General features: G+C 35.9%; 1 protein-coding gene across 7 annotated transcripts in view; it reads left to right on the forward strand.

Moving 5' to 3' along the window:
- LOC139982256 (uncharacterized) overlaps positions 1-11,126 on the forward strand; it is an 87,710-nt gene extending 76,584 nt beyond the window's left edge. For all 7 annotated transcript variants that reach the window (XM_071994914.1, XM_071994918.1, XM_071994919.1 and 4 more), the window contains 3 exons: positions 5,585-5,661; positions 7,612-7,682; positions 10,717-11,126. In XM_071994914.1, the coding sequence (XP_071851015.1) occupies positions 5,585-5,661; positions 7,612-7,682; positions 10,717-10,734 (166 nt within the window). In that variant the 3' untranslated portion in view covers positions 10,735-11,126. The remainder of the gene's footprint in view (positions 1-5,584; positions 5,662-7,611; positions 7,683-10,716) is intronic.
- Positions 11,127-13,413: the final 2,287 nt, after the last annotated feature.

Here is a 13,413-nt window from a genome sequence, read left to right on the forward strand (position 1 = left end):
GGTAGGAACCCCAATGCCCTACATTGGCTTGAATGACCCGAGGGCAACATACCATCTATTATGAAATAGTACTCTGGCCCTTCTATGAAGGTCCATGCCCCTACTTTCATCAGTCGGAGAAATGTTGAACCTATCAAATCTTAGCACAACCTTCTTTTAGAGCTAATTTATAAAAACTTAAATTAGTCTAAACATACCTCAGAATGCATCATTTGGCTTCTATTTTATTTTGTTTTTATTTTGGGGGTGAAGTGGGGGCACCGTAGACCACTATATATGAGAGTTAGCTTCAGTGATGCTATGGCAGCACCCACTCAGTTACAAACATATTTAATTCACACTTGGCCTAGCCATAAACATTTAAGTCACTACCTAAATCAGTCTGAATATTCTCATTTTACACCGTACCCGGTCCCCCCTCCTAATAAAATCATCCGCACGACACTGGGTTTCGTGATTAAATGATGGCATATTGTAATTAGTTTATCAAATGTTAACGAATGGAGCTGAGTGGGTGGACCGTGCAGCGGACTGGGGAGTTGCTCCACCCCCCCCCCCCTAGTTCGTCTCTTAAACATAGCCCTGTATATACGTATGTTCACAGTGCCTCAATATACTTAGTTAAAACATTGGAGCACTGAATAACAATGAAACTGATATGCCTACATAAAAAAACATGGACGTAATAAATATATTTATGAACCGTAGTTCACATTAGACTACTACACTGTTCACACGATTACGATGTTAGGAGACCTCTACGTTTATTGCTATTCTATTAATGAATAGTTGAAACTAAAAAAAAACGCACGGTCAGCGCATACGCGTTCGTGCATTATATACGTGATGAGAGGTTAAACTAAACCCTGTTTATTTCTTTCTGTATGCCATTCCTATACGTACCTAGAATATACCACATTATCATAGGTCTACTTTCCTTTTGGAAGTGAAAACTCTCAGCCCGGGGGGGGTGGGCGGGGTTGCAAGTGAAAATTCAGCGGGGGAAGGGGGGATGTCTGCGGCCCTGCTTTAATTTAATGGAATGATTGAAAGTAAGCCGGTACTTTCACTTACTGATAAACAAACATTAAGACAGAGCCAATCTTTGCATCATGTACTGTTTTAACATTTTCTTCTGCTAGGTAGAATAAAATGTTTGATTCTACAAGGACGGGATTAGTCTTTTAAACTACAATAGCACGGTGACGTATATGAGCATTCAAGGAAAAAAACTAACGATTGGTAGTGGGGGTGTGGGTGGGGGTAGACACGAGGTGAAAATAATTAAAGAATTACATTTTTTAAAGAGCAATAGCACGGCGAGGTATCTGATCACTCAACAAAGAAAACTAACGATTGGTAGTTGGGGTGGGGGTTGAGGAGGGGGGTAAAATCGACTGGAAAGAATGAAACAGGGCTTTTAAAGTGCAATAACACGGTGCAGTATCTGAGCACTCGACGAAAATAAAAGACCGCTCGGTAGTGGGGTGTGGGTGTGGGGGTAGAAACAAGGTGGAAAGAATAAAGCAGAGCTTACACTTGTATATAAATAAGTATATTTATTGCTGGAGCACTGTATGAAGTTATATGAAATATGGTTCCCTAATTGAGGGCGCTGTGTCATAATGGTACCATTTCTGTTGTGAATCCTATGGATTCGGATTTACAGCTTTGTCATTTTTCTTAAACTACCATCATTTAGAACTTTCTTCATTCTCTGGCTCATTTATTTTTTGTTCTAATTTCCTCACATTCCACCATCTGATAGGAATCGAAGACATTCAACAAAGATTTAATGTTTCAAATATTCATCAGAGAACATTTCATTGACACAATTCACTTGCGACATAAAAAATACCGTGTTTGTCAAACTATTATCAGGAGATATACCACTGCGTCTTCAATGTATGCACAAATATTATTTAGGTCAGTCCGAATAACACTTAAAGCAAAATTTAACTTTAGAGACACATTTTATGTAAGCTGACAATACTGCGGAAAAGAATGTTAATTTGCGATGATTACTGTAAATCTAAAAAAAAAATAGTCAACCTTTTTATGTGTATGTCTTAACGAGATTTTGATGACGTAATGAACTAACATATTTTTTGTTTGTTTACTTATTCGTGGGTCTGTTTCTGCGTTATGAGATTAACTAAATTCGCAGCAACTACACTCTAAAAACAAAAGAGTGAATTCTCACTCTTTCTGAGAGTGTAGTGAGTGATCACTCCATGAAGAGTGAAATTCACTCTTTCAAAAGAGTGAGAATGTTCACTCCTTCAAAGAGTGAGCTTTTCACTCTGAAAGAGTGGGCTTTTTCACTCTAGAAAGAGTGAGAATCACTCTTTTAAAAGAGTGAATTTCACTCTTTAAAGAGTTAATGATATTTTACAGCTGATTTTGAGGGACGGGATTGATAGAATGAGTTTGAGACTCAATGGAAAGGCCCTATCTATTCACAGAAATATTGCTAAACAAGGATGCATCCAAAGATCAAGACAATGGAATGGGCTACTACGCTGATGATAAGACGATTTACTAGATTTAGACACTGTTAACAAATATAAAAAAGGACAAAGACAACAATTTATGGTACTAAATATATATTAAATAGTGAAAATGATACCAAGTTTCACAAACACAGAATGAAGCAAAATTACAAACATACAAAGGCACAAAAATATGCAATGAATGATTCACTCACCCCACTTGTATGTTCCTCTCATACAAATGTGATTTTCTTATAATTAAAAAATAATTCTAGTTACGTCTATGAAACATGTACCAGAGTGTGCTGGCAATACCTCAAAAATGTTTTTGCAAATAACTCAATCTTACAATTTCAATTTGCAATATGCAAACATTTATCATTTTCGAACTCGTTTTGGCGTCTTTATAAATCTGTGAAAAATGTATGAAGAACAACAATCACACTGGGATACTACTGTTTATGACTGGTGAACCGATATTTTACAGCAAAATGGTTAATTCCTGACAGATAGTAATTAAACGCTCCATCCTATGTACATCTCAACCCGTCAACCCTCTGGGTGGCAACACTTTTAGGTTTAGAATAGTAATTTATGCAAACATTTGAAAGGAAATTAACTCAGTACATGCCACGTATTATTAATTCATATTAAGGCACTAGTAAATATATTTAAATAAAAAAAAATATCTAAATATTTTAACTATGGGAATTGGATCACAACAATTCAATTTGCTTTTTGAAAACAATACCCACCTAAAAGAATTTCATGTTATAGGGTACTCATAACAGAGTTTCAAAGTTCAAAATAATGGTGGCGTCTGAAAACAGTCTAAGAGTGTCCAATTTTTAAACAGATGCATTTAGACCGGGAGCCCAGAGGGTTTGGTTAGCTGGGAAGGTAACCAATTGCCTTGTACATCACAATGTTCACAGTGCATTCCTGTATATGAAACCAGACGACTGGCAAACCGGCTGTGGTGGGTGTGGCTGGGAGAGCAATTTTAAAGTCACCTAATAGCTAACCTAGATCAGCTTTCATGGTAACCACATCAAAGTAAGTACAATGTGTCAGGTATGGCCCCAAGAGCAACAAATGGCCATCGCCAGTAATTATTGGTGGTGGGGTACCCCTACCAGTCATCAATAATTGACCCCTCACGGCTGACCTAGGTCAGCTCATGAGGTAACCAGTTGAAACCTACTGGAAAATGATGGTTAGGATTTCAGATACAAGGGATGGGCATTGCCAGTGATTTTTATTGGTGGGGTACCCCTGCCAGTAGACCCCCAAAATGCCCCTCCCCTCATTGACCTAGGTCAGCTCATGAAGTAACCAGTTGAAAACATACATATATATTATTAGCTATTGCTATTCATGATAGTTATGATTGAACATTGCAATTGTTTGTCGTCCGAAGTTGATTGTTTCTACTATTATTTTGTAATTTTTCTTTCAGGAAATTTCCCCTTATTCCGAATTTTCCACCTGTGAATAAATGTATCCAAAAACAACCTGGTAATTCTGCTGTCTCTGTTTCAGTTTGTGACGTTACATCTTGATACGTGAAATAACAAAAAATCATAAAGGAAAACGTTCATTAAGAAAAAACAATTCCTGGACCTTAGCTGCATTAACTTCTGGCCCATTACTCATAGGCCTAACATTAGAGATAGGCATAGGCCTTACCCCCGAACACAGGCACTCGTAACGTTATGTAGGCGTGTTTATATACTATACACCTACATAACGTTACGAGTGCCTGTGCCTCCAAACAACTAGCCAATGTGTTAATGTGTATGGTACCAAGCCTAATGTTAAATGTTTCCGCTACACTGTTAAGCGTAACGTTTAAGAGCCTAGCCAATCGACTGTAGGCAACGACGACCTGCGGCCATGGCAACCTTCTAAATTCTATATAATTTCACGTTCTTTCAACATTTGCTTGTTAACCTTACCTCCAAACAACTGAATACCATCACGTCCAAATCCGCTTTCTTCAAGCCACTGCGAAACTGACATGTTTTAAGATGTAAAACGACAAGAACGAGCGAAGGCAAACGAGTAAAAAAAATGGCGTAACTACAAATTTTTCTGTATTCGAAGAAACGCGTACTGACTGATTGGTTGATCCTTCACTCCAAAGTAAGAGTGAGCGTTCTTAGCATTTGATTGGCTCATTTGTTCACTCCTTTGTAAAGAGTGAATATTAAGTACTTTAGCTTTGAAATACGAAGATTTCTGTTGTCTATTGGAGTGAATTTCCGCTCCTTTGGAGTTAAATTTTTTTCACTCTGTGAAAAGAGTGAAAAGTTCACTCTTTTGTTTTTAGAGTGTACGGTACTGCAGTTATCAGTTTTTCTATGATTAGTTTAAGAAACTCGTTGGATTTTAGAAGAATATATCACTCACACTTCCCTTTATTATACGACGACCCCCTCCTTTTTTTAAGCGCCCTTGATAAGCCGGACATTCCTTCATGTTGAAATTATGTTGATAATGGTCGTTTAATTTCATTAACTATTATGGATAATGTAAGAGCAAATAATTGCATGATTTACTGTTTGTAAAGTTTCTTCCATCAGATAAAGTTGGAAAACATGTCAAGTTACATCAGCGACATATGTCTCTTTGAACATGAATAGTGTGGTGCCGTTTCTGAGCACCCGACAATGGACAGAACGGGCTGGGTGGAAAAGAAAAGCGGAGGGGGTTGGGTATTGGGGTTGGTCGAGTTGAAAACATGAAACAAAGCAGTACTTAAACTTGCCTATTTCATGTTGCCCCAGTGTAATAATTTATTACCAGTTTACTATTGAGGGGTCGACGTCATAATAGCACCTGCTTTGAGACTTTTGAAACCGGAATTAAACTTCTGACCTTTAAGAAAAAGCTTCCATCATACCGCTTTACTTGTTTTCAAACCTTTCCGTAGCCGGTGTGTTCCTGATCCTATCAAAACACTATACTGATATGTGAGGTTGATGTATTGCGTTCTACGGGTTAATCTTTATACTGCCTTACCAAGATAGTGACAATTAAAGGAGGATGTAATGGCAAATGACTGATTCTATTTCTTTCTCTGATTATAGACTAACTGACTGTCTGCTGCCCTCCCCGATATCCATCGGACCATCTCTATCCACACTGAAATCTCGGGGAGTGAAAGGTAAAGTTCCTATTGAATGTTTGATTAGTGTCTTTCCATGTATCGTTTTGTTCACAGTTCAAAACCATTGCCGTAGTCGTGTATTGATAGATTTTTAGTTTCAGTCAAACTAAAACCTTATTACCGGGCGTCATTGCCTGTTGCAGTAAACAAGGACAGATATTCATTAGTCAGAAACTTTGTGAGATATCATTTATTGCTTGATGTTGTAAAGTACAGCATGTATAGGGTAGGATTGTATTTTGCAACAAGTTCAGTAAATTGGTTTTCTTGATAAAGTCAATCTGCTGCATGAACAGACACTGTCATAAGCCATCACGACCCTTCATTGTTTAAACAAGTACATATAACTGTGTACTGAGCCCTCATACAGAAACCAATACAATAATATATTAAAGAAAGGCTTTCTGATTGCTTATGTTATTATATATAACACTAAATACAGTATCATAAGAAGCGATTTAAAGATAAGGAGACGGAAAGTGGTCTGGTTGGCAGGTCTTAGTTTTTCTTCGGTACTATGGTGGCTCAAGTGGGACACTGGAAATGTTGTTCTTTTATACCGAAAATTCAGAATCTCAATCTAAAATTTCAGGTAATTTTTCTCTAATTGTCAACTATTTATAATAAAGAAGCACCGATGAAATGTCGACTTTTTTCACAAAAAGTAGACTAACTCATCGAAATTTGGATGTTGTTTGTCAACAAGTCTACTTTGTTTATTATGACCGTAAATACGTGTTTAATTGATGTTTATAACTGAAATTGTTAAATTGAGAACAAAAGTTCCTTATAGACCCATCTATTCAAATTTCACTTCTATGTCAGACTGGTAGATTCAGTCAAAAAGTTGAGAAAAGTCGAAACACGACGGATAAAGAAACGTATGGAAATGAACTCGCACCATTACAGAGTTGCGACTAATGAACCAACTGTATGATCTAGCACTGCCTTGTCATGCGTCCTTTAGTTAAACATACAATGAAGGGCAAAAGATTAATTCTGTACCCCCATCGCGAAAAACATATTTGAAAAGTGTTGGTATCCGCCCTTTTGAAATGGTATTGTGTTATGAATACACGGCTATGAAAACGCTGAAATACTGACAAACACTATTAGATCGTTTCCAAATTAACAAAATGACACATGTATTGCAACATCATCAAAACTTTAACACTAGCAGACTAGTTACATTGTGGGGTATTTGTGAAATAAGTAAATGTCTCTTCTTTTCCTAACGATTAAGATCTTTCCTGATTAAAGGCGAAGTAAGGGTACTTTATCTTGATATACCTGCTGTATCGCAGTGTGAGTTAGATATGCTCCGTGTTCATTACGGTAGATGATCAAGGTATATATGTACAATGACGTTCAGGGTTTGAGACTTGACTGAATGGTAATCACTAGCAATTCTAAACAACTTTTTGATCAAGGTCAAATAATGCAGAAAAAACAACAAATTACACTTTTAAAAATGTGTGATGATCTTATCGTGTCACATTCCAAAAGATTTATAGTTTTGAAATACGTACTACACTTGTGTTGTCTACATCAATGCATTGTCACGAAGAAATATTCTTGTATAATATTTCATGGTAGCTGCGTGCTAACCAGGTACTGGAACGGATACGGGGATTCATGCGAAAATCTACAGTGTCAGTTTGTTGTGTGTAAAATGTTTTCTCAAGTGAAGCTCACCTACAGTATGTCCGACTTCACAATCCTCCCCAAACTTACTATTCTAAAGAACATGTGACACCATGACAACCCACAACATTGTCAGCGGAAGAAAGAATAGCATCCCTAGAGACAATAAAGGTCTTAATAAAACGTGGTATGGTTTTTTCTGTTGTGTTTTGTTGAAATTGTATCATTCACTGATACATCTTTGATATTCTTTTATTCGTTATAGCCTATATATTGTTTATTATTCTTATTTGTTTCTTACAGTTTTCTGGAAACCTGTTGCTCATAAGTCTCATGAACGTTCTAAGCTCAATCTTGACTCTGGTCGTTGGCAAGTAAGTAATCATTGTATAATTATTGTGTTATTTTATTTGTTTTAATAACATATCGATATTGTAATAACTAGCATGAGCATTAAAATACCACTGGCGTGTTTCCCCAGACGTGTATAATTCAGTGCACGCCACTGCATTGAACACAGCGTGGCTTAGTCAAAGTAACTAACAGAAAGTGACGTCATCCGATAAACTACCTATAACTGTGATATAAATAATGGTTTAATTGAGTCATATATCAGTTTTCAGTTGATGGTTTACTACTAACATGCACAGAGGGATTAGTGGCATGTAGTCTGCAAATATTAGTTTACAAGCAAAGGATGGATTAAAGGGATGTGGTAAACAAATATTACTAAATTTTGAAGTCGGTGGATGAGAATGATGTAGTCAACAAATAGTACTTACATATGCTAAGTGGATTAATGGGATGTAGTCAATAAATATTACTACACATACCATGGGTTGATAAAATGTATATAGTAAAACACGTACTACTTTAACATGCTATGAATGAATTAAATTGTTGTAGTCAAGAAATATTACTAAGCATACATTGGGTTGAATAAAGGGATGTGGTAAACAAATATTACTAAATGTTGAAGCACTGGCGGATCCAAGGGGGGTGGCCAAGGGGGGCCATGGCCCCCAAAGGTGAGCCAAAAAGTGTTTCCGAACATCCGCTAAATCATATGATTGGAAATTAAAAAAATCGAGAGGAATAGCAGTGGTAGACTAGTCTAAACCTTTTCGTTTTCTGGTTTAAAATTAAATGCAGAGCTCCCAACTGACCGGCAATTCGCGGGAATTAGACCCGCATTCTAACACCCAAACCCGCTGACCCGCACAAGCGTCCGAAAAAGCCGCATTGTAATTGTCAACTAAACATAAAAAATTTGCATCAAATTTTGACTTTGCAACCATCATTTCTTTAGCATTTAGCATAATAGAGTATAAAACCTCCTTTACAGCATCATTTGAACCTCAAATTAGCCTATAATTCTTTTCATTGGGGCGAGCAGCGAACATTTTCATGCCACGGGAAAGAATGAATTATCACCTCCTATTCAATTTATTGATGTTACACACAAAAAAAATGCATATTTCTCAGAAAATTTTGGGTGACAAAAGCCTTTCTAAGTGCCATCATTTTACATGTAGGCATCACCAGGATTCCAAAAAAAAATAAATCAAAAGGGGAAGGGGGACACCCCCTCCCCTTATACCCCTCCCCCAGGACGGCGATTCGTGGCATGGACCAGCATTTGCCTTCTCAAGAGTTGGGAGCTATGTAAATGTATGAGCATGAGGATTTACAGTTTAACACCATTTTGCAGTTACAGGCTGGTTGTAAGAAATTTATAACCTATGAGAAATAAAATTTCTTGAGAAAGATGATCCCAACTTTGTTTTATAAATATTTTAGAAAAATACACCTGGGAAACATTTTTTCAGAAGTAAATTAACATCACCATTGTACACTTTTGTCGCACCAAATTGCATCTGAGGGCATTCAGCAATAGGAAATTTTGCAAAGGGGAGGGGGCCCCCTCCCCTTAGACCCCTCCCCCATATCACTCTAATGCCACTTTGGCCCCTCCCAAACAAAGGCCCTGGATCCGCCAGTGTGTTGAAGTCGGTGGATTAGAATGATGTAGTGAACATATTACTTACATATACTGAGGGGATTCTGAGTCTGTTAATGTAATATCGTTAACAAAAGTATTCAATACGCACTGGTTAGATTGTAGTGATGATACATATGATAAAGCGTACATCCTGTGGTTTAAAATGACATAAATTATTGACCATGACAGGAATGGATTATTGGCATAACAACAATAATTTGTGATTCAAGTAATGTTGTAAGCAATCATTGCTAAAGTACAATGTGAGGTTTGGATTTATGTAATAAATAAATATGATTGAAACAGCGAATAGATTACAGTAATATACGGTCAATGCTTAGCTTGTCCCTTTTCTGTTAGCTCAAGTTCCAGGATCAATGAATTTCTAACATATTAACAATATTGTACATAACTCATGGTGCAGAGTGTATTGGTGTTTAACGCGTGGTCTAAATTTCAAAGCAGTTAATGTATCGTATAGGAAAGTGTAGCAAGTATATTGGGGAAGTTAGGTTCGCAGCGGTCAGGGAGAGTCTACAGTCTTGGGGTCCGGGATCATTTGTTGGATCGCCCAGGAAAATGTGGATTTGGCCGGGGCGCAAACCTATTGTTTTATTTTGGGCCCGACATGGCCCTCGACGCCACAAAGAAACAAAACTGATGTAATACGTGATATTCTGTACTATTAACGATCCAGGGATTGGAATAGAGGGAAGAAGTTCACAAATATAATCATATATTTTATACAGTTACAACATCCAAAGAATAGCCAGGTCCAATACGGTACTCTGGATTAAGTTTCATGAATTACTAGTATACTATATTACATGCCTAACAGTGAGAGGTTTACAGTCATGGAGAGAACAAATATAACTAAACAATCATTAAAATATTGGTTTAAATGACGAAGTGAACACAAACTTCTCACCTTCCAATGACTAGGGTAAAGTGATAGTAATCAATCATATATCTGTAGCAATCCAATCAAGCACTCGGTAACTAAAGGTACATTCAAAACAAAACACATTCTATAACAATCCAACCAAGCGCTTGGTAACGCAAGGTACACACACACATATATCTAAACTTATCTAATGAGCGACTGAAAGCAAGCCAGAAAACAAGTTTAATTAATCATCCAGCAGAAATATCAGATTAATGTATTCCTATACTTAACATAACGCTAATCGTTGAGGGTAAGGATTGAGTGATTAGAGGAGACAACACAGTACTAACTTATTAGCTTTTTTTTGGTTAAAAGGTCCACTCTCATATATAACATATGCATTAAAGCAACATATTCAGCCCCAACCCCCCCCCCCCCAACAAAAAAGGGGGATTAAATGACTATGCCTAATACTCAAACATTTTGTTTACACAATTTGTCTTCTTTTTTTGTCCTGTAGAAGTTTGGATCCTGGTAGATGAATTCAGCAAGCACGTGTTACTGATGACAACCAGTTATGATCCTACTGTTTCAGAAAATGCTCGCAGTCTCAGGATATACACATCAATCATGGTGTCATCAATAAGTGATGATACCTGACCCCTCCTACCTATCTTCTCTTGAGCATGCATCCCTACTTTACCCTCTCGCTACCGTGATCGTATTTCTGACCATTTTGATTTACTTACAATTTATCTCTTATTAAAATTGGTTTAAGGTTTATGCTACTGTCATCGTACTATGGCTAGTTTTTCTCTGATGGTATACTCTCGCTTGCATGGTTGCTAGACTTATACAGGAAGAGTGTATTATTTTTCATTTGATTTTCTTTCTGTTTTGTCTAAATGAAAAGTAATTACAGTAGAACAATACCCCCAATAAAAAAATAAAAAAACAAGTTTAGAAAGATAACTGTTTAGTGGTGTTAGAGTTATTATATACCTCTCAATTCATCTTAAACTGCCTGCCCGAAGTGTACATAGAACAAACTGGGAGGGTGCGGGAATTTGGATCAATATATGTATATGTATATATATATATGTATATCAATATGTGTATATATATATATATATATATTATTAGAGAACACCAGAGAAATAAGATATGACTCATAATTGACAAATAAGGAGTAAGTTTTAGAAAATATATTGGAATTTTCGGTCCCCCTGGGACCTTCGTCAGCAATACTTGGCAGTCGAATGAGAAGTACAAAATGTGACACAATGAAAGTATGACGCTAGATAAGTGTAAGTTGCAATGATGGAATTAAAACACACACATCACCGGCCTCACCAAAGACTTGGGACCCCTTAACAACTACCAGTTCTACAAGCATATGTAATCCGTTCTTTGCTCCTTAATCCGCTTCCTGTATAGTCATGGTTTATTTGGTTTTAATTCCATCATTGCAACTTACACTTATCTAGCGTCATACTTTCATTGTGTCACATTTTGTACTTCTCATTCGACTGCCAAGTATTGCTGACGAAGGTCCCAGGGGGACCGAAAATTCCAATATATTTTCTAAAACTTACTCCTTATTTGTGAATTATGAGTCATATCTTATTTCTCTGGTGTTCTCTAATAATATTTTCTTTTGGAGTAAACGTGGATTTTCGTTATATTATATTATATATATATATATATATATATATATACACATACATACATATATATTTATATATATTTATTCATATACATATATATATAATTGTGACGTGTGTCACAACAGTGGCCATCGTCCTCGTTAGTTTTTTTTTTTCATTAAAATCTCCATAATCGTTTTTACCTAACTACATTTTATGCTGATATTTCAAATTTCTTCATTCAGTTAAAACAATTATTGTCTGATATTACTTCATCGGTTTTTTTTTCCTCTACCGATAATAGAGAATGAAACATTAATGTCAGAATGACGTGCTTAGCAATTAGTTATACTCGAAAATAGAAAACACATGTGTGACAAAAAAAATCAACATTTTTATGAAATTGTACTTGATGGAGTAATTACAAATTAAATGGAATATTGATGAGTTTGGCTGACTCAGTTTTGAGATTTCACATTGTGACATAGGTATAGTTGAAAAGAAGGTTACGTAACACTGTAGATACAGTTATTGGCAGTGGTAGAGAGACGGTACTTTCAGGTTTTCAATGTGTAATTGAACTTGTTTTAGCAGTGGTGTGGGTGTCACATAAGTACAAACACCACCAACATGACACCAGGAATATTGAAGAATGGACTCTTTCATTAACAGTCTTTATGGAGTTTACCTCTATGGCAATTACTTTAGCGATTTCGTTTGTGATATAAATATAGTACTTTGAGAATGATAATCAGTACGTGAGTGAATATGGATGGTGTCAGTCAAGGATTCAGTGTTGGAGTAGAGAGTATATGACGATTTAATTACGTCATCGACATGTCCAAACTGAATCAGTACGTCTTCTCATCTCTTGGAAAATTACAAGTATCTTACGATTTAGAACAACAAGAAAATCGAGAACTTGACTTAAAATGTGTAAAACATAATGAAATCAATAGTTAGTGGAATTTCACATTTCAGAGGAATGATATAACTATTACATTATGTAGCTACTTTTATTTAAATATACAATTAAGTGTAAAAGTAAGTTTCTTAACGAATCATGAATTCAAATATAAAGAACATGAATTATCCATTCTTTACATTGTAATTCATTTTAAATCAATATATCTATTTTTACAAATTAATGAACTTTGTTGATATAAGTGTAAACTCTTTGATGTAGTTTGTTTATGTCATACAAAATATTAAGGAATGACAATATTGTGAGAGTGTTCGGCTTCTTAACGCTTTCTGTAAAATATCCATTGCAAAGACACAATATTAGCACAATATTAACATGTGATTGCTTGTAAATTGTAATATAGTCCTAATGTAAAATTTATTTATCTTTGACTGATTTCCCAGAACCTCATGTAAGAATCTTATAGGATCGGTTGTCATATACAATACTCTGATTGGTGGAAAGTGAACATGTGATGGTTATACTGCAACCTTTTTACTCAAACGACGATGTTTCATTGTACGTAAAAATCTTTTAAGTTTTAATAAAGGTTGAAGTAAATCATCTGTGAATTTACTATTTACTTCATTAACACCTTAATTGTTTT

Source organism: Apostichopus japonicus, chromosome 16 (genome assembly GCF_037975245.1).
Source record: "Apostichopus japonicus isolate 1M-3 chromosome 16, ASM3797524v1, whole genome shotgun sequence".
Lineage (NCBI taxonomy): Eukaryota > Metazoa > Echinodermata > Holothuroidea > Aspidochirotida > Stichopodidae > Apostichopus > Apostichopus japonicus.